Genomic DNA, 22,908 nt, shown 5'->3' with positions numbered 1-22,908 from the left:
TGTTGTGAGGCCTAGTCTTGGCTGAAGTACATGTAGCTGCTATGCCTCTCCCTCTCCAGCTCGCTCCATCTCCAGGATTTACATAGGCTGATTTCCGTGGGAAGCGCGAAAGCAGCGGAGCCTCCATGGCAGACTTTCAGGAACGGAGGAAACTACAGAAACGACCCATCGAAAAGTATTAACGTCACAGTTTTCTCGCGTTTTCCAACTCGGACTCACACTACTTGCACTCTAACTGCCGGATTTATCGTCTCCTTCAGATTGTTTAACTCAGGAAACCGTGTGTTTTCTGGGGCTGTGGCGATGGCCGGTGGCGGCGGGGTGTCGCCGCTGGGGCTAGCACCTCCGTTGTGGTATCACCGGGACCTGAGTCGCGCTGCTGCCGAGGAGCTGCTGGCCCGCGCGGGACGCGACGGGAGTTTCCTGGTTCGGGACAGCGAAAGTGTTAACGGGGCGTACGCTTTGTGTGTGCTGTAAGTAGCCAGATTTACTGTTCTCTCCGTAAAAGTGTGGCATTACTTTTCAGGATAGACTGGCTAGATGGTTTCTAAACTTCTGAGATGTCTGGCTTTCATTTGTCCCATGGTTGGAAGGGACACGTCGTGGCAACTAATCAAATATCTAGAAGCCAGTCAGTAGGGTACAGGAAATATTCTATCCGTCTGTGGCTACAGTGTAACAGCCAATATCAATAGATTGTGTTCTTAAGACATGCTATGACATTGTAACTTGCTAACTAGTTATTTAACTAGCTAGGACTGTCAGGAAAAGTTAGTTTCTTAACTTCGCCTGTCAACTCATCATCACAACATCTCGGTTTAAGTTTACAGCCAACAGTAGGCCTATTTTAACCGCAATCCCTTCTATGTAGCCTACATCCAATCATACCCAGCCCATGTCTGTCAGTTTGCACGTAGGTATTTAGACTGTAACTGTACCCCGCCGAACCAGAGGGGTCTTACACACACACACACACACACACACACACACACACACACACACACACACACACACACACACACACACACACACACACACACTGTCAGTGTGACACAGTGGCTGCTTAGAAGTCTCTATCGGCTAGTGTTGACATCCCAGCATCGAGCCATCAGTACAGTCAAGATATTTCTCTGCTGATGGTTAGGGTGGACTTAAAAGGGTGGAAATTGTGCTCAGGGAAGGGAGGAAAAGGGTTGTCCTGTCCTGTGAGGGTCCTGTCCTGTGTCCTGTCCTCTCTGAGAGTGGGTTGGATGGGCAGCCATTGTTGCTACTTCTGTGCAATAACATGAGCATCACCAATCCACTCCATGTTACATCATGGTCTACCTGGTCAGGTCACGAGGTCAGGTAAAACAACACAGACATCACATATGTCATGTCACATGCACTGGTGGCCATCATGTCATCACCTCACACACATTTACAGCTCTCTCATGCCTCTTGCTCGTGTGACACACACACACACTTCCCTCTTCTATCAGACAGACAGATGAGATATCAGTATGCTTCAGGAGCATTTTCTGAAAATCGTGCTAGCTGATATTCAGAGCACTGATAAATAGTGGTGGTTGCTGGTTGACAGATATCAGAGAGAGAGAGGGGAGACAGGGAGGGAGGGGAGAGGGAGAGAGTGGAGAGAGAGAGAGAGAGAGGGAGGGGAGAGAGAGCGAGAGAGAGGAACAGCCGTGTCATCTGTCTGTGCAACCTACTGCCACAGATGAGAGATGAGGAACTGTGAATGTGTTGTTGAAGTAAACATGGCTGGAGTACAGGGATGAGAGTGCAGAAACAAAGTGGTGGTTTACAGAGCTACAAGAGGAGAAACAGATGTTGTCTAAAAGCTGTCTGGAGCCTATGGAGTTTCTACTTCTTCTGCTGGTCTGACCTCAACCTCTGCCCACTCCAGATTACACATTTCACTGTGTGTCTGTGTCTGTGAGGGAATTTGGGTGTTTCCTCCCGACCATGTGTGTGTTACAGAGAGATGGGGGAGATATTCCTCAGAGCACTAGGCCTACTTAGCACGTTTAAACACGCAGACCCACAAGGATTCAGAGTGTTACGCACTGTTTGTGTGTGTGTGGAGCTAGGGTTTACTAGCAAACATTCCTCACTAAAACACCTGGTGTGTGTGTGTGTGTGGGGCTACTTTGGAGAGAAAAAAAGGGTACAAGCATAAGAGAGAAAGAGAGAGGGTGAGGTGGGTATTTTGCCATCATCTGTTGGTGTTGGTGCAAGAGAGGGCTGGAGGGAAACAGAGAGAGGGCTGGAGGGAAACAGAGAGCGGGCTGGAGGGAAACAGAGAGCGGGCTGGAGGGAAACAGAGAGAGGGCTGGAGGGAAACAGAGAGCGGGCTGGAGGGAAACAGAGAGCGGGCTGGAGGGAAACAGAGAGCGGGCTGGAGGGAAACAGAGAGCGGGCTGGAGGGAAACAGAGAGCGGGCTGGAGGGAAACAGAGAGCGGGCTGGAGGGAAACAGAGAGAGGGCTGGAGGCATAGTGCACTAAATACAGCACTGTGTTTACAGTAAACACACACATAGGGGGTGAAGCCTACTGTTTCCCACTCTTCTGCCATATCTCTCTCGCTCTCCATATCACTCTCTCCATATATCTCTATCCATATCTCTCTCTCCATATCGCACTCCCTCTCAATTCAATGGGCTTTATTGGCATGGGAAACATATGTTTATATTGCCAAAGCAGGTGAAATAGACAATAAACAAAAGGGAAATAAACAGTAAACATCTCTCTCTGTCTCTATCTTTGTATTCCTGGTATAGTTGAGTGTTCCTACAGCAACAATGGTATTTACCCCACAGCAGGGTTCTACAGCAGCCAATACCTTCTGAGATCAGAGCAGGAAGAGATCCCTAATGAACTCCTCTCCCCACACACAACACACACACACACACACACACACACACACACACACACACACGAGGATTGTGTGTGTTTCAAACATCTCAGCTTGTTTTGGAGTGTGAGTTCCTCTCCTCCGTACCCGTGTGACCACAAGACGCAGCCTGGAAGTGAATCGAAATGAAACTGCTAAAAACCGAACAGTAGACCCAGCGCTGTAGCTCCACCTTACTGCTGTGTGTCTTGTTCTGGCCTAACGTTAGATCAGATCAACTGTTATTGGTCACATGCGCCGAATACAATAGTTGTAGACTTTACAGTGAAATGCTTATTTATGAGCCCGTTCCCAACAATGCAGAGTTAAAAAAGTAGGAAAAATATTTACTAAATAAAAAGGAAATAGTAACACAATAAAAACAATAATGAGGCGATATACAAGGGGTACCAGTACTGAGTCAATGTGCAGGGCTACCAGTACTGAGTCAATGTGCAGGGCTACCAGTACTGAGTCAATGTGCAGGGGTACCAGTACTGAGTCAATGTGCAGGAGTACCAGTACTGAGTCAATGTGCAGGAGTACCAGTACTGAGTCAATGTGCAGGAGTACCAGTACTGAGTCAATGTGCAGGGGTACCAGTACTGAGTCAATGTGCAGGAGTACCAGTACTGAGTCAATGTGCAGGAGTACCAGTACTGAGTCAATGTGCAGGAGTACCAGTACTGAGTCAATGTGCAGGGGTACCAGTACTGAGTCAATGTGCAGGGGTACCAGTACTGAGTCAATGTGCAGGGGTACCAGGTAGTTGAGGTAATAACTAGACTATATACAAGGAGTACCAGTACTGAGTCAATGTGCAGGGGTACCAGTACTGAGTCAATGTGCAGGGGTACCAGTACTGAGTCAATGTGCAGGGGTACCAGTACTGAGTCAATGTGCAGGGGTACCAGTACTGAGTCAATGTGCAGGAGTACCAGTACTGAGTCAATGTGCAGGAGTACCATTACTGAGTCAATGTGCAGGAGTACCAGTACTGAGTCAATGTGCAGGAGTACCAGTACTGAGTCAATGTGCAGGGGTACCAGTACTGAGTCAATGTGCAGGGGTACCAGTACTGAGTCAATGTGCAGGGGTACCAGTACTGAGTCAATGTGCAGGAGTACCAGTACTGAGTCAATGTGCAGGAGTACCAGTACTGAGTCAATGTGCAGGAGTACCAGTACTGAGTCAATGTGCAGGAGTACCAGTACTGAGTCAATGTGCAGGAGTACCAGTACTGAGTCAATGTGCAGGAGTACCAGTACTGAGTCAATGTGCAGGGGTACCAGTACTGAGTCAATGTGCAGGAGTACCAGTACTGAGTCAATGTGCAGGAGTACCAGTACTGAGTCAATGTGCAGGAGTACCAGTACTGAGTCAATGTGCAGGAGTACCAGTACTGAGTCAATGTGCAGGGGTACCAGTACTGAGTCAATGTGCAGGGGTACCAGTACTGAGTCAATGTGCAGGGGTACCAGTACTGAGTCAATGTGCAGGGGTACCAGTACTGAGTCAATGTGCAGGAGTACCAGTACTGAGTCAATGTGCAGGAGTACCAGTACTGAGTCAATGTGCAGGAGTACCAGTACTGAGTCAATGTGCAGGGGTACCAGTACTGAGTCAATGTGCAGGAGTACCAGTACTGAGTCAATGTGCAGGAGTACCAGTACTGAGTCAATGTGCAGGAGTACCAGTACTGAGTCAATGTGCAGGAGTACCAGTACTGAGTCAATGTGCAGGAGTACCAGTACTGAGTCAATGTGCAGGGGTACCAGGTAGTTGAGGTAATAACTAGACTATATACAAGGAGTACCAGTACTGAGTCAATGTGCAGGGGTACCAGTACTGAGTCAATGTGCAGGGGTACCAGTACTGAGTCAATGTGCAGGGGTACCAGTACTGAGTCAATGTGCAGGAGTACCAGTACTGAGTCAATGTGCAGGAGTACCAGTACTGAGTCAATGTGCAGGAGTACCAGTACTGAGTCAATGTGCAGGAGTACCAGTACTGAGTCAATGTGCAGGGGTACCAGTACTGAGTCAATGTGCAGGGGTACCAGTACTGAGTCAATGTGCAGGGGTACCAGTACTGAGTCAATGTGCAGGAGTACCAGGTAGTTGAGGTAATAACTAGACTATATACAAGGAGTACCAGTACTGAGTCAATGTGCAGTGGTACCAGGTAATATAGGTAATAACTAGACTATATACAAGGAGTACCAGTACTGAGTCAATGTGCAGGGGTACCAAGTAATTGAGGTAATAACTAGACTATATACAAGGAGTACCAGTACTGAGTCAATGTGCAGGGGTACCAGGTAATATAGGTAATAACTAGACTATATGTAGGAATTACCAGTACTGAGTCAATGTGCAGGGGTACCAAGTAATTGAGGTAATAACTAGACTATATGCAGGAAGTACCAGTACTAAGTCAATGTGCAGGGGTACCAAATAGTTGAGGTAATTGAGCTAATACAGTATGTACATGCAGGTAGGGGTAAAAGTGACTAGGCAATCAGGATAGATAATAAACAGAGTAGCTGCAGCGTATGTGAAGACTCTGTGTGTGTGTGGCATTAATATGCATGTGTGTGTGGGTAGAGTCTGGTGAGTGTGCGGGTAGAGTCTGGTGAGTGTGCGGGTCGAGTCTGGTGAGTGTGCGGGTCGAGTCTGGTGAGTGTGCGGGTCGAGTCTGGTGAGTGTGCGGGTCGAGTCTGGTGAGTGTGCGGGTCGAGTCTGGTGAGTGTGCGGGTCGAGTCTGGTGAGTGTGCGGGTAGAGTCTGGTGAGTGTGCGGGTAGAGTCTGGTGAGTGTGCGGGTAGAGTCTGGTGAGTGTGCGGGTAAAGTCTGGTGAGTGTGCGGGTAGAGTCTGGTGAGTGTGCGGGTAAAGTCTGGTGAGTGTGCGGGTAGAGTCTGGTGAGTGTGCGGGTAGAGTCTGGTGAGTGTGCGGGTCGAGTGAGTGTGCGGGTAGAGTCTAGTGAGTGTGCGGGTAGAGTCTAGTGAGTGTGCGGGTCTAGTGAGTGTGCGGGTCTAGTGAGTGTGCGGGTCTAGTGAGTGTGCGGGTAGAGTCTAGTGAGTGTGCGGGTAGAGTCTAGTGAGTGTGCGGGTAGAGTCTAGTGAGTGTGCGGGTAGAGTCTAGTGAGTGTGCGGGTAGAGTCTAGTGAGTGTGCGGGTAGAGTCTAGTGAGTGTGCGGGTAGAGTCTTGTGAGTGTGCGGGTAGAGTCTAGTGAGTGTGCGGGTAGAGTCTAGTGAGTGTGCATAGAGCAGGTGCAAGAGAGTCAGTGCAAAACAATTAAGATAAATAAATAATAAAGGGGGCAATGCTAGTAGCCCGAGTAGCCATTTTGATTAGCTGTTCAGCAGTCTTATGGCTTAGGGGGTAGAAGCTGTTCAGTAGTCTAATGGCTTCGGGGTAGAAGCTGTTCAGCAGTCTTATGGCTTAGGGGTAGAAGCTGTTCAGTAGTCTTATGGCTTAGGGGTAGAAGCTGTTCAGTAGTCTTATGGCTTCGGGGTAGAAGCTGTTCAGCAGTCTTATGGCTTCGGGGTAGAAGCTGTTCAGCAGTCTTATGGCTTGGGGGTAGAAGCTGTTCAGCAGTCTAATGGCTTCGGGGTAGAAGCTGTTCAGCAGTCTAATGGCTTCGGGGTAGAAGCTGTTCAGCAGTCTTATGGCTTAGAAGGTGTTCAGCAGTCTAATGGTTTAGGGGTAGAAGCTGTTCAGCAGTCTTATGGCTTGGGGATAGAAGGTGTTCAGCAGTCTAATGGTTTAGGGGTAGAAGCTGTTCAGCAGTCTTATGGCTTGGGGGTAGAAGCTGTTCAGCAGTCTAATGGCTTGGGGGTAGAAGCTGTTCAGCAGTCTAATGGCTTCGGGGTAGAAGCTGTTCAGCAGTCTTATGGCTTAGGGGGTAGAAGCTGTTCAGTAGTCTAATGGCTTGGGGGTAGAAGCTGTTCAGCAGTCTTATGGCTTAGGGGTAGAAGCTGTTCAGCAGTCTAATGGCTTGGGGGTAGAAGCTGTTCAGTAGTCTTATGGCTTAGGGGGTAGAAGCTGTTCAGTAGTTTTATGGCTTAGGGGGTAGAAGCTGTTCAGTAGTCTTATGGCTTCGGGGTAGAAACTGTTCAGTAGTCTGATGGCTTGGGGATAGAAACTGTTCAGTAGTCTGATGGCTTGGGGGTAGAAACTGTTCAGTAGTTTTATGGCTTAGGGGGTAGAAGCTGTTCAGTAGTCTGATGGCTTAGGGGGTAGAAGCTGTTCAGGTGTCTTTTGGTCCCAGACTTGACGGTCCTGCACTGCTTTGCGGGCTGTAGCAGAGAGAACAGTCTAGGACTTGGGTGGCTGGATTCTTTGACAATTTTTAGGGCCTTCCTCAGAGCACTAGGCCTACCTAGCACGTTTAAACATGCAGATAGGCCCACAAGGATTCAGTGTTACGCACTGTTTGTGTATATGGAGCTAGGGTTTACTAGCAAACATTCCTCACTTAAAACACCTAGTGTGTGTGGGGGGGTGTGGGGGGGGTGGGGGGGGGGGTACTTTGGAGGGAAAAAAAGGGTACAAGCATAAGAGAGAGAGAAAGTGTGAGGTGGGTATTTTGCCATCATCTGTTGGTGTTGGTGCAAGAGAGTGCTGGAGGGAAACAGAGAGAGTGCTGGAGGGAAACAGAGAGAGGGCTGGAGGGAAACAGAGAGAGGGCTGGAGGGAAACAGAGAGAGGGCTGGAGGGAAACAGAGAGAGGGCTGGAGGGAAACAGAGAGAGGGCTGGAGGGAAACAGAGAGAGGGCTGGAGGGAAACAGAGAGAGGGCTGGAGGGAAACAGAGAGAGGGCTGGAGGGAAACAGAGAGAGGGCTGGAGGGAAACAGAGAGAGTGCTGGAGGGAAACAGAGAGAGTGCTGGAGGGAAACAGAGAGAGGGCTGGAGGGAAACAGAGTGAGGGCTGGAGGGAAACAGAGAGAGGGCTGGAGGGAAACAGAGGGAAACAGAGAGAGGGCTGGAGGGAAACAGAGAGAGGGCTGGAGGGAAACAGAGAGAGGGCTGGAGGGAAACAGAGAGAGGGCTGGAGGGAAACAGAGAGGGCTGGAGGAAAACGGAGAGGGCTAGATGAAAATGGAGCACTGTTTACCTTAAGCACACAGGGGGTGAAGTGTACTGTTTACCTCTAAGCGCTCAGCCCACTAACTCCCACCATATCTCTCTCTCGACTCAATTAAAAGCTTTATTGGCATGGGGAACATGTGTTTTCATTGCCAAAGCAAGTGGAATAAACAAAATGAAAATGAACAATCTGAAATTAACAGTGAACATTACAATCACAAGTTTTGTCTGTTATATCATTGGCTATGTAGAGTGTTTTAACATTGTGCAAATAGTTGACGTATGAAAGGGAAAATATATAAACATATAAATATGGGTGTCAGAAGGTGAGTGTAGCTGGTGCATGAAGTCAGGCGCAGGAGAGCAGAATGAGTGAGCAACGTACTTTACTCAACAAGGCACAAGGTAACAATTACACTTGACCAAAACAAGATGGTAAAGATAACGCACGGGTGAACACAGCACCCGTCAAAAAAACAGTCATCAAAATAAACCTAACTGAACATGAATAATCCCGCACAGCACCATGGGGGAAACAGAGGGTTTAAATACAGGAACAAATCATTGTGAAATGGAAAACAGGTGTGTGAAAACAAAGACAAAACCAAAGGAAAAAGAAAAGTGCATCGGCGATGGCTAGTAGACCGGCAACGCCGCCCGCCGAGCGCCGCCCGAACAAGGAGAGGCATCGACTTCGGTGGAAGTCGTGACAATGGGTTATATTTACAATGGTGTTTGTTCTCCACTGGTTGCCCTTTTCTCTCCTCTCTCCTCTCAATTCAAAGGGGCTTTATTGGCATGGGGAACATGTTTACAAAGCAGTTGAAATAAACAATAAACAAAACAACAACAGCAAATCAACAAAGAAAATTAAACAAAACCAAGACAACAACAACCAGAAAAGTATAGTCCTAATTCGACTCTGCATGCATTGTTTGGGGTTTTGAGTTGTACACAAAGTATATTTTCAAGTTCCTTGGTGTCCACATCACCAATGAACTATCATGGTCCAAACACACCAAGACAGTCGTGAAGAGGGTACAACACCTTGTCCCCTTCAGGAGTCCCCAGATCCTCAATACAGCTGCACCATCGAGAGCATCCTGACCGGTTGCATCACCGCCTGGTATGGCAACTGCTCGGCATCTGACCGTAAGGCACTATAGAGGAAGGTGCGTACAGCCCAGTACATCACTGATGCCAAGCTTCCTGCCATCCAGGACCTATGTATTAGGAGGTGTCAGAGGAAAGCTAAAAAAATTGTCTAAGACTCCAGTCACCCAAGTCATAGACTGTTCTCTCTGCTACCGCACGGCAAGCGGTACCGGAGCACCAAGTCTAGGACCAAAAGGCTCCTTAACAGCTTCTACCACCAAGCCATAAGACTGCTGAACAATTAATCAACTGGCCACCCAGACTATTTACACCCCATTTGTTTTTACACTGCTTCTACTTCCTGTTTATTATCTATGTATAGTCACTTTACCCCTACCTACATATTACCTTGACTAACCTGCACATTGACTTGGTACCGGTACCCCCTGTAAATAGCCTAGTTATTGTTATTTTATTGTGTTACCTTTTATTATTTTTTACTTTAGTTTATTTGGTAAATATTTTCTTAACTCTTTCTTGAACTGCATTGTTGGTTAAGGGCTTGTAAGTAAGCATTTCACGGTAAGGTCTACACCTGTTGTATTCGGCACGTGACAAATAAAGTTTGATTTGATATTTGCAGAATTTGCATGCCAAATCTCGATTGGGTGTTTGTCCCATTTTGGGAATTATTGGTTGGTGAATGGACCCCAGACCTCACAACCATAGAGGGCAATGATCTAAGATACAAGGCAAGAAGGGCCTTCTGCGCCATCAAAAGGAACATAAAACTCAACATCCTAATAAGGATCTGGCAAAAAAAATACTTCAATCAGTTATAGAACCCATTGCCCTCTATGGTTGTGAGTTCTGGGGTCCGCTCACCAACCAAGAATTCACAAAAGGGGACAAACACCCAAAAGAGATTTTGCATGCAGAATTCTGCAATTATACCTTCTGTACAACGCATAACCCCATAACCACCTGAAAGGAAGCGATGCCAATACATTCCACCACAAAACCCTCACCTACAGAGAGATGAACATAGAGAAGAGTCCGCTTGGCCAGCTGGTTCTGGGGGTCTGTTCACAAACACACTCCACAGAGCCCCAGAACCAGCTTGGGCGACAACCTTAGCATTCATTTTCCAGAATCAATGTTCATTGATACTCTCATTTTATTAGTCTGCTCTGCATGCAATTTAAGTAGTTGAGACATAGAAAGGGGATCAGTAGAAAGGTTAACTTGTCCTCTATTACAGTAAAATAATGTCTCAATGTGTTTGTGTCCATATGACTGATTCTGTTGGACCAAATGTTAAATTCATATAGCGAGTTGAAACTGCTTGTCAAGAAGAAGTGATCTGTCATCTTTTGTTGTTTTGAGTAGCAGGGGGAAGGGTCTTGTGTGTGTGTGTGTGTGTGTAAATTAGGGCTGACCCCAATTAATCCGGGATTCATCCAATGGCATTGAGGAGTATACAGTTGAAGGCGGAAGTTTGCATACACTTAGGTTGGAGTCATTAAAACTTGTTTTTCAACCACTCCACAAATTTCTTGTTAACAAACTATAGTTTTGGCAAGTCGGTTAGGACATCTACTTTGTGCATGACACAAGTAATTTTCCCAACAATTGTTTACAGACAGATTATTTCACTTATAATTCACTATATCACATTTCCAGTGGGTCAGAAAATTGGCTGTGCCTTTAAACAGCTTGGAAAACTCCAGAAAGTGATGTCATGGCTTTAGAAGCTTCTAATAGGCGAATTGACATCATTTGAGTCAATTGGAGAGGTACCTGTAGATGTATTTCAAGGCCTACCTTCAAACTCAGTGCCTCTTTGCTTGACATCATGGGAAAATCAAAAGAAATCAGCCAAGACCTCAAAAGAGAATTGTACAATTCCAAAAGTCTGGTTCATCCTTGGGAGCAATTTCCAAACGCCTGAATGTACCACGTTCACCTGTACAAACAATAGTATGCAAGTATAAACACTATGGGACCACACAGCCGTCATACTGCTCAGGAAGGAGACGCGTTCTGTCTCCTAGGGATGAATGTACTTTGATGCGAAAAGTGCAAATCAATCCCAGAACAACAGCAAAGGACCCTGTGAAGATGCTGGAGGAAACCGGTACAAAAGTATCTATATCCACAGTAAAACGAGTCCTATATCGACATAACCTGAAAGGCCGCTCAGCAAGAAGATGCCACTGCTCCAAAACCACCATTAAAAAAAACAGACTACGATTTGCAACTGCACATGGGGACAAAGATCGTACTTTTTGTAAAATGTCCTCTGCTCTGATGAAACAAAAATAGAACTGTTTGGCCATAAGGACCATCGTTATGTTTGGAGGAAAAAGGGGTCGCTTGCAAGCCGAAGAACACCATCCCAACCGTGAAGCACGGGGTGGCAGCATCATGTTGTGGGGTGCTTTGCTGCAGGAGGGACTGGTGCACTTCACAAAATAGATGGCATCATGAGGAAGCTAAATTATGTGGATATATTGAAGCAACATCTCAATACATCAGTCAGGAAGTTAAAGCTTGGTCTCAAATGGGTCTTCCAAATGGACAATGACCCCAAGCATACTTCCAAAGTTGTGGCAAAATGGCTTAAGGACAACAAAGTCAAGGTATTGGAGTGGCCATCACAAAGACCTGACCTCAATCTTATAGAACATTTGTGGGCAGAACTGAAAAAGCTGTGCGAGCAAGGAGGCCTACAAACCTGACTCAGTTACACCAGCTCTGTCAGGAGGAATGGGCCAAAATTCACCCAACCTATTGTGGGAAGCTTGTGGAAGGCTACCCGAAACGTTTGACCTAAGTTAAAAAATGTAAAGGCAATGCTACCAAATACTAATTGAGTGTATGTAAACTTCTGACCCACTGGGAATGTGATGAAAGAAATACAAGCTGAAATAAATTATTTTCTCTACTACTTTTCTGACATTTCAAGTTCTTAAAATAAAGTGGTGATCTTAACTGACCTAAGAAAGGGAGTTTTTACTAGGATTAAATGTCAGGAATTGTGAAAAACTGAGTTTAAATGTATTTGGCTAAGGTGTAAGTAAACTTCAGACTTCAACTGTACCACCTCAGTCCCCGGCTTCATCAATAAGTGCATCGACGACGACGTCCCCACAGTGACCGTACATATCCCATCCGGAAGACATGGATTACAGGCAACATCCGCACCGAACTAAAGGCTAGATCTGCCGCTTTCAAAGAGCAGGTTACTAATCCGGACGCTTATAAGAAATCCCGCTATGCCCTCAGACGAACCATCAAACAGGCAATGCATCAACATAGGACTAAGATTGAATCCTACTACACCGGCTTTGACGCTCGTCGGATGTGGCAGGGCTTGCAAACTATTACGGACTACAAAGGGAAACCCAGCCGCGAGCTGCCCGGTGATGCGAGCCTACCAGATGGGCTAAATGCCTTTACTGGAGCATACATGAGAGCACCAGCTGTTCCGGACGACTGTGTCATCACGCTCTCCGTAGCCGATGTGAGCAAGACCTTTAAACAGGTCAATATTCACAAGGCCGTGGGACGTGGACCAGGACGTGGACGTGTACCAGGACGTGTACTCAGAGCATGCGTGGACCAACTGCCAAGTGTCTTTACTGACATTTTCAACCTCTCCCTGACCTAGTCTGTAATACCTACATGTTTCAAGCAGACCACCATAGTCCCTGTGCCCAAGGAAGTGAAGGTAACCTGCCTAAATGATTACCACCCCATAGCACTCACATCGGTAGCCATGAAGTGCTTTGAAAGGCTGGTCATGGCTCACATCATCGGCATCATCCCGGAAATCCCTAAACCCTGTTCATTAACTACAGCACAGCGTTCAACACCATAATGCCCTCAAAGCTCATCACAAAGCTAAGAACCCTGGGACTAAACACCTCCCTCTGTAACTGGATCCTGAACTTTCTGACGGGCCTCCCCCAGGTGGTGAGGGTAGGTAACAACACATCCGCCACGCTGATCCTCAACACGGGGGCCCCTCAGGGGTGCTTGCTCAATCCCTTCCTGTACTCCCTGTTCACTCATGACTACATAGCTAGGCACGACTCCAACACCATCATTAAGTTTGCTGATGACACAACAGTGGTAGGCTTGATCACCGACAACGATGAGACAGCCTATAGGGAGGAGGTCAGAGACCTGGCCGTGTGGTGTCAGGACAACAACCTCTCCCTTAACGTGATCAAGACAACGGATATGATTGTGGACTACAGGAAAAGGAGGACCGAGCATGCCCCCATTCTCATCGACGGGCTGTAGTGGAGCAGGTTGAGAGCTTCAAGTTCCTTGGTGTCCACATCAACAACAAACTATCATGGTCCAAACACACCAAGACAGTCGTGAAGAGGGCACGACACAACTTATTCCCCCTCAGGAGACTGAACAGATTTGGCATGGGTCCTCAGATCCTCAAAAGGTTTTACAGCTGCACCATCGAGAGCATCCTGACTGGTTGCATCACTGCCTGGTATGGCAACTGCTCGGCCTCAGACCGCAAGGCACTACAGAAGGTAGTGCATACGGCCCAGTACATCACTGGGGCCAAGCTTCCTGCCATCCACGACCTCTATACCAGGCGGTGTCAGAGGAAGGCCCTAGAATTTGTCAAATACTCCAGCCACCCCAGTCATTGACTGTTCTCTCTGCTACCGTACAGCAAGCGGTACCGGAGCGCCAAGTCTAGGTCCAACAGACTTCTTAACAGCTTCTACCCCCAAGCCATAAGACTCCTGAACAGCTAATCAAAAGGCTACCCAGTCTATTTGCATTGCCCCACTAAACTTTTAAAACCATGACTAGAGAAAGACTGTCAACGGAAACAGCAAAGAGCTGCTGTTTTTATGAGTGTGTTCATGTTTAAGTTTATACTCAGCACTGTCAACACTTTCTATTCAACACTTTTATAAGCCATAAAATACACATTCTCCCTACTTCCACTCATACCACAATCAGAATGAATGAGGAAGAAAGTGTATTGATAAGCGTGCGTTGCTATTACTAGCGGCTTGGGTCTTTTTTAATATCGAGGAATATTTCACGTTCTCTGGTCGTAGGAGTAACAACATGAATTCCTGCTAGAAACTCTCTCTCTTCACTGCCATGGAGTATGGAGGGAGAGAGCCTATGGAGAACAAAGACATTATTCTTTCCAAAACTCCTAATCCCCAAAATTGGAGAATTAAACAATATTTATATTTTTGAGATTGTGGGAATGGTCCGTAGACACTTAAGGGACAGTCATGTCGAGTTTGTTTCATTTGGTGATCTCATGAAGGACATGAAACACACATTACTGCGTCTTTGGTTGTGTCCAATTCTCCATTATGTGGTTTACATCTAAATGTTGTGAAACGTATATGAGTACATATGAAACTATTTGTGAAAAGATTAAATGTGATGTTAGCCATCTAAATGAGAGTATGGATTTCAACATAAAGTTTAACTAGTCAGTGGCCACACCCCCGTGAGCCAGACATTACATCAGGCATTTATGGAACCGCCCTTTTCTATTCCAGAGTATAAAACCACCTGTGACGAAATTTACATTTCGTGCCAAAGAGACCCACGGTAAGCCGGATGTCTCAAATGGTTAAGAAGATCAGAAAACATTAAGCGGTAGCTACATGTTGAAATGGTTGGCAACTCTACAAGAGTCAAGTTAACGCCGGGAAAGGGTCCCAACGTTCAAATGGTTAAGAAATCTACAAACTAAAGAACAATTGTGCCAACTGCAGCTGTTTAAATACTTTAGTCTGGTAAACGCATCCGATCTAAGAACATTCCCGAAAGGTACTCTGAAGTATCCATTATCAAAACTACGGCAGACTGTGACTTCTGGGCAACGCAACCAGAGACTTTTCTGTCGACTCTCTCCAGCAGATGGACCGTCGGTCGACTCTCTCCAGCAGATGGACCGTCGGTCGACTCTCTCCAGCAGATGGACCGTCGGTCGACTCTCTCCAGCAGATGGACCGTCGGTCGACTCTCTCCAGCAGATGGACCGTCGGTCGACTCTCTCCAGCAGATGGACCGTCGGTCGACTCTCTCCAGCAGATGGACCGTCGGTCGACTCTCTCCAGCAGATGGACCGTCGGTCGACTCTCTCCAGCAGATGGACCGTCGGTCGACTCTCTCCAGTAGATGGACCGTCGGTCGACTCTCTCCAGCAGATGGACCGTCGACCACAGAGAGAGACAACAAGACATACGCCCATAAATATGTAAATTGAAATTTATTTTCAAATGAGCGGTTGTTCATATTCAAAGTATTAGCAATTTCTATGAGTGTAGTTATCCGCTATGAGTTTCCTGCTCTTGAGTGGTCCCCACCCCCTTTCCTTTGTCTACCAAGCCATCATATCGGACTTTTCCTTTGTATCATGTAGTAACCCATGTGTGAACTAATTGTGTGTGTGTGTTTATGTAATTTTGTGATTGATTAAGTATGTTAGTAAATAAATAATTGAACTAATTTGCAAATCGCTGATTCATGATTTAGGCTAGAGTTCGTGCAGATATCCAAGGGTTTCAAATCAAATCAAAGTTTATTACACAATGCAGATAGCCCGGTTAACCAATGTGCGGTAGCACTGGTTGGTCGGGCCAATTGAGGTAGTATGTACATTAATGTATAGTTAAAGTGTCTCTGCATATATGATAAACAGAGTAGCAGCAGTGTAAAAGAGGGGTTGGGGAGGGGGCACACAATGCAAATAGTCCGGGTACACATTTGATTACCTGTTCAGGAGTCTTATGGCTTGGGGGTAAAAACTGTTGAGAAGCCTTTTTGTCCTAGACTTGGCACTCCGGTACCGCTTGCCATGCGGTAGTAGAGAGAACAGTCTATGACTGGGGTGGCTGGGGCCTTTGACAATTTTTAGGACCTTCCTCTGACACCGCCTGGTGTAGAGGTCCTGGATGGCAGGCAGCTTAGACCCAGTGATGTACTGGGCTGTACGCACTACCCTCTGTAGTGCCTTGCGGTCTGAGGCCGAGCAATTGCCGTACCAGGCAGTGATGCAACTAGTCAGGATGCTCTCGATGTTGCAGCTGCAGAACTTTTTGACGATCTCAGGACCCATGCCAAATCTTTTTAGTTTCCTGAGGGGGAATAGGCTTTGTCGTGCCCTCTTCACGACTGTCTTGGTGTGTTTGGACCATTCTAGTTTGTTGGTGATGTGGACACCAAGGAACTTGAAACTCTCAACCTGCTCCACTACAGCCCCGTCAAAAAGAATGGGGGCGTACTCGGTCCTCCTTTTCCTTTAGTCCACAATCATATCATTAGTCTTGGTTACGTTGAGGGGTTATTCTGGCACCACCCGGCCAGGTCTCTGACCTCCTCCCTATAGGCTGTCTTGTCGTTGTCGGTGATCAGGCCTACCACTGTTGTGTCGTCTGCAAACTTAATGATGGTGTTGGAGTCGTGCCTGGTCATGCAGTCGTGGGTGAACAGGGCGTACAGGAGGGGACTGAGCGCGCACCCCTGGGGGGCTCCAGTGTTGAGGATCAGCGTGGCAGATGTGTTGTTACCTACCCTCACCACCTGGGGACGGCCCGTCAGGAAGTCCAGGATCCAGTTGCAGAGGGAGGTGTTTAGTCCCAGGATCCTTAGCTTGATGATGAGCTTTGAGGGTACTATGGTGTTGAACGCTGAGCTGTAGTCAATGAATAGCATTCTCACATAAATGTTCCTTTTGTCCAGGTGGGAAAGGGCAGTGTGGAGTGCAATAGAGATGGCATCATCTGTGGATCTGTTTGGGCGGTATGCAAATTGGGGTGGGTTTCTGGGATAATGTTGTTGATGTGAGCCATTACCAGCCTTTCAAAGCACTTCATGGCTACGGACATGAGTGCTACAGGTCTGTAGTTATTTAGGCAGGTTTCCTTTGTGTTCTTGGGCACAGGGACTATGGTGGTCTGCTTGAAACATGTTGTTATTACAGACTCAATCAGGGACATGTTGAAAATGTCAGTGAAGACACCTGCCAGTTGGACAGCACATGCCCGGAGCTCACGTCCTGGTAATCCGTCTGGCCCCGCAGCCTTGTGTATGTTGACCTGTTTAAAGGTCTTACTCACGTCAGCTACGGAGAGTGTGATCACACAGTTGTCCTGAACAGTTGATGCTCTCATGCATGCCTCAGTGTTGCTTGCCTCGAAGCGAGCATAAAAGTGATTTAGCTCGTCTGGTATGCTCGTGTCTGTGCTTCCCTTTGTGGTCTGTAATAGTTTGCAAGCCCTGCCACATAAGACGAGCGTCAGAGCTGGTGTAGTATGATTCAATCTTAGCCCTGTAGTGACGCTTTGCCTCTTTGATGGTTCGTCGCAGGGCATAGCAGGATTTCTGGTAAGCTTCCAGGTTAGAGTCCCGCACCTTGAAAGCGGCAGCTCTGCCCTTTAGCTCAGTGCGAATGTTGCCTGTAATCCATGGCTTCTGGTTGGGGTATGTACGTACATTCACTGTGGGGACGACATCCTCGATGCACTTATTGATAAAGCCAGTGACTGATGTGGTGTACTCCTCAATGCCATCGGAAGAATCCCGGAACATGTTCCAGTCTGTGATAGCAAAACAGTCCTGTAGTTTAGCATCTGCTTCATCTGACCACTTTTTTATAGACCGAGTCACTGGTGCTTCCTGCTTTAATTTTTGCTTGTAAGCAGGAATCAGGAGGATAGAGTTGTGGTCGGATTTACCAAATGGAGGGCGAGAGAGAGCTTTGTATACGTGACTGTGTGTGGAGTACAGGTGATCTAGATTTTTCCCCCCTCTGGTTGCACATTTAACATGTTGATAAACATTTGGTAGAGCTGATTTAAGTTTCCCTGCATTAAAGTCTCCGGCCACTAGGAGCGCCGCCTCTGGGTGAGTGGTTTCCTGTTTGCTTATTTCCTTATACAGCTGACCGAGTGTGGTCTTAGTGCCAGCATCTGTCTGTGGTGGTAAATAAACAGCCACAAAAAGTATAGCTGAAACTCTCTAGGCAAGTAGTGTGGCCTGCAATTTATCACAATATACTCTTCTTCAAGCGAGCAAAATCTAGAGACTTCCTCAGATTTTGTGCACCAGCTGTTGTTTACAAATATGCACAGACCTTCTCCCTCGTCTTACCGGAGTGTGCTGTTCTATCTTGCCGGTGCAGCGTATTTCCCGCTAGCTGAATATCCATGTCGTCATTCAGCCACGGTTCCGTGAAACATAGGATATTACAGTTTTTAATGTCCCGTTGGTAGGATATTCGTGATCGTACCTTGTCTAATTTATTGTCCAATGATTGCACGTTGGCGAGTAATATTGACGGTAACGGCAGCTTTCCCACTCGCCTTCTGCGGGTCCTCACGAGGCATCCCGTTCTGTGTCCCCTGTACCTGCGTTTCTTCCTCTTGCAAATAATGGGGATGTTGGCCTTCTCGGGTGTTTGGAGAATGTCCTGTGCGTCTTGCTTGTTGAAGAAAAAATCTTTGTCTAATCCGAGGTGAGTGATCGCTGTCCTGATATCCAGAAGCTCTTTTTTGCCATAAGATATGGTTGCAGAAACATTATGTCCAAAATAAGTAAAACACGTAATAGCACAATTGGTTGGGTGCCTGTAAAACTGCTGCCATTTCTTCCAGTGCCGTTTGCGACATTCAGTAATGAGACTGATGAGGTAATAATAATACATTAATACAAGACGGTACTCGATAAGATATGAAAATATCTGAAGAGTTATATTCGGGAATTGAAAGTCTATAAACAACATATTCCCGTGGTGCCCCGACTTCCTAGTTAATTAAAGTTACATGATTAGTTTAATCGCGTAATTAAATTTCACATAGAGATTTGATAAGATACAGTCTTCACATTTAATGATAGTCAACGACACAACAGGAGGGACGTTGAGGTGGACCCTCAGTCTGCTGCTCTCTCCCTCCACTAAACTGACATTCAGATGCAGGCCCCTATAGCCTACCTCAAATATCTGAAGAGAACAACAATGCATTGCAGGGCAACTCCACCAAAGCCAATATGCGGTGATAATGTTTTGGCCCTATAGCCTACTGCACAAACCTCATTACTACAGTATTCTTTTTAATAGGTAATAGTTCATAGGCTTAAGTTTTGTCAAAAAAACATTTTTACCTTAGATCTCGGCATACATTTTGAATCAAAGTGATCCCTACTCAAAAAAGGTGGGTGACCACAGTCATTGAGTAAGAGGCGAAGCGAGAAACCTCTCGCTACAATCTGTCCAAAATAAACAGAATGCATTTCTATGGGCTTATTTTGGACCTAAGCTTCCCGCCTTTGGGAGAACAACTCTCATTGTTAGGGCGGAGACATGAGCATCTCATCATTATAAACAGATCCTTGGTGTAAATGGGAAGGTGCACGTTGGTGACAGAACAAGAACGGGTTCTTATAGAACTGGAGCAACAAAAGCCTCCATTTACATGTTGCTTTTCAGTGCATTTCGCACTACTTTTGGATTATAATTGGATTTTAAGTCTCGTATGAATGTCCTGCTTAATTTAATGTTTGTGTCAGGTAAATATTTGGTTTTGAGGCACAGTCACGGGAAATGCTTGCGTTTAGCCGCTGTATAGTAGCAGGGTGAACGTCTTTTCGTGGTAGCAGGGTGGAGATAACCACTCATGCGTTGAGGAAAGTGGTAGAAGCTTTTTCTATCACTCCCTTGAGTGCTGTGGCCACCCTTTCCTGTTGTGTTCTCAGGTCGTTTGTGCCTGTGTATTATTATGTGGCTGGTGAACATAGTTTGTCCTCAGATAGAGTTTAGCCACTGTGTGTCTGGGGGGGGGCGGTGACTCTCCTCTTGGGGTTGCTTGTCTGTGGGGGTGTGGACCGACTCACTTGGGGTGGGGGAGTTCTCACGGAGAGAGATCTTCTCCTGCTGTGCTCTCTCTAATTCTGTAAAAGTCCTTTTGGAAGTTATTGAAGTTTCCAAACCACCACTGTTCCAACCTTGTACGAATTGACAGAGGCTGTCTGATTCTCAGGGTCCTTGTTTTACAGTATTCTGGGTGTCCACCCTCCGCCAATAGGTTGGATGGTATTTTCAGGTTTCGTGAGCTGTGCATGTTCGGCTGGTTATTGGTTTGCTATTAAGTTTGCTGGATAGTCCTTGGTGGTAGGAATCCTTCCAGGTAAAACATCCAGGTTGTAGGTTTGGAGTGTTGATTTAAAGTGAAGGTTATGTTGTAGAGGGAAGTATCCTTCATGGGTCCTTGTGAAAAAAATCCACTTTATCTAAATCTATATTTTTTGCAGAAAGGTTCTCTTCAATATGCTTTATTGGAATGAAGGACAAGGTCAATGTTGCCCAAGCGAAGTGATATGATACACATAAAACAGTTACTATAGTAAGTAGAGGTCGACCGATTAATCGGAATGGCTGATTAATTAGGGCCGATTTCAAGTTTTCATAACAACCGAAATCGGTATTTCTGGACACCGATTTGGCTGTTTTTCTTTTATTTTTTACACCTTTATTTAACTAGGCAAGTCAGTTAAGAACACATTCTTATTTTCAATGACGGCCTAGGAACGGTGGGTTAACTGCCTTGTTCAGGGGCAGAACGACAGATTTTTACCTTGTCAGCGCAGGGATTCAATCTTGCAACCTTACGGTTAACTAGTCCAACGCTCTAACCACCTGCCTCACGAGGAGCCTGCCTGTTACGCAAATGCAGTAAGAAGCCAAGGTAAGTTGCTAGCTAGCATTAAACTTATCTTATAAAAAACAATCAATCATAATCACTAGTTATAACTACACATGGTTGATGATATTACTAGTTTATCTAGCGTGTCCTGCGTTGCATATAATCGATGCGGTGCGCATTCGCGAAAAAGGACTGTCGTTGATCCAACGTGTACCTAACCATAAACATCAATGCCTTTCTTAAAATCAATAGACAGAAGTATATATTTTTAAACCTGCATATTTAGCTAAAAGAAATCCAGGTTAGCAGGCAATATTAACCAGGTGAAATTGTGTCACTTCTCTTGCGTTCATTGCACGCAGAGTCAGGGTATATGCAACAGTTTGGGCCGCCTGGCTCATTGCGAACTAATTTGCCAGAATTTTACGTAATCATGACATAACATTGAAGGTTGTGCAATGTAACAGCAATATTTAGACTTAGGGATGCCATCCGTTAGATAAAATACGGAACGGTTCCTTATTTCACTGAATAAACGTTTTGTTTTCGAAATGATAGTTTCCGGATTCGACCATATTAATGACCTAAGGCTCGTATTTCTGTGTGTTATTATGTTATAATTAAGTCTATGATTTGATAGAGCAGTCTGACTGAGCGATGGTAGGCACCAGCAGGCTCGTAAGCATTCATTCAAACAGCACTTTCGTGCGTTCTGCCAGCAGCTCTTCGCAATGCTTCAAGCCTATCAACTCCCGAGATTAGGCTGGTGTAACTGATGTGAAATGGCTAGCTAGTTAGCGGGGTGAGCGCTAATAGCGTTTCAAACGTCACTCGCTCAGAGACTTGGAGTAGTTGTTCCCCTTGCTCTGCATGGGTAACGCTGCTTCGAGAGTGGCTGTTGTCGATGTGTTCCTGGTTCGAGCCCAGGTAGCGGCGAGGAGAGGGATGGAAGCTATACTGTTACACTGGCAATACTAAAGTGCCTATAAGAACATCCAATAGTCAAAGGTATATGAAATACAAATCGTATAGAGAGAAATAGTCCTATAATTCCTATAATAACTACAACCTAAAACTTCTTACCTGGGAATATTGAAGACTCATGTTAAAAGGAACCACCAGCTTTCATATGTTCTCATGATCTGAGCAAGGAACTTAAACGTTAGCTCTCTTACATGGCACATATTGCACTTTTACTTTCTTCTCCAACACTTTGTTTGTAACGGGTGTCGTCGGAAGGATAAGGCACAGCGTTCTTTGAGTTCCACATAATTTATTAACGAAGTTAAACTTTAGAAAAGACAAAACAATAAAGAATACAACGACCGAACAGCTTCATTGTGCAAGCTACCTGCACACAAACAAAGAACAAGAATCCACACAGAGGAGGGAAAAGGGCTGCCTGAGTATGATCCCCAATCAGAGACAACGATAGACAGCTGCCTCTGATTGGGAACCACACTGGGCCAGAAACAAAGAAATAAAGAACATAGAATGCCCACCCAAATCACACCCTGACCAAACCAAAATAGAGACATAAAAAGGCTCTCTAAGGTCAGGGCGTGACATTGTTTTTGCATTATTTAAACCAAATTGAACATGTTTCATTATTTATTTGAGGCTAAATCGATTTTATTGATTTATTATATTAAGTTAAAATAAGTGTTCATTCGGTATTGTTGTAATTGTCATTATTACAAATAAATGTCAAAAATCGTCCGATTAATCGATATCGGCTTTTTTTGGTCCTCCAATAATCAGTATCGGTATCGGCGTTGAAAAATCATAATCGGTCGACCTCTAATAGTAAGAATAGTAGATATAATACTAATGAAAATAAATATATACCGTACCAGTCAAAAGTTTGGACACCTACTCATTTCAAGGGTTTTTCTTTATTTTTAGGCTTAGATTTTTTTAAGTCATGTTTTTTAATTTGTAATTTTAGTTGTAGATCTCATCTTGCATTTTGACTCAGAAAGTGATCTTGATTTGCTCTGCTACCACACGGCAAGCGGTACCGATGCACCAAGTCTGGAACCAACAGGACTCTGAACAACTTTTATCCCCAAGCCTTAAGAGTACTAAATAGTTAGTCCGGTTAGCTATTTAAC

At 45.8% G+C, this 22,908-nt stretch overlaps 1 protein-coding gene across 1 annotated transcript in view; it reads left to right on the top strand.

The window, feature by feature from the left end:
- The window catches only part of inppl1a (inositol polyphosphate phosphatase-like 1a), a 71,071-nt gene continuing 48,163 nt past the window's right edge, over positions 1-22,908 (top strand). The window contains exon 1 of the mRNA XM_071357816.1: positions 1-473. Within this exon, the coding sequence (XP_071213917.1) occupies positions 304-473 (170 nt within the window). The 5' untranslated portion in view covers positions 1-303. The remainder of the gene's footprint in view (positions 474-22,908) is intronic.

This window comes from Salvelinus alpinus, chromosome 21 (genome assembly GCF_045679555.1).
Source record: "Salvelinus alpinus chromosome 21, SLU_Salpinus.1, whole genome shotgun sequence".
NCBI lineage: Eukaryota > Metazoa > Chordata > Actinopteri > Salmoniformes > Salmonidae > Salvelinus > Salvelinus alpinus.
The sequence above is the reverse complement of the archived record's forward strand: the minus strand, read 5'-3'. Positions and strand labels throughout refer to the sequence as shown.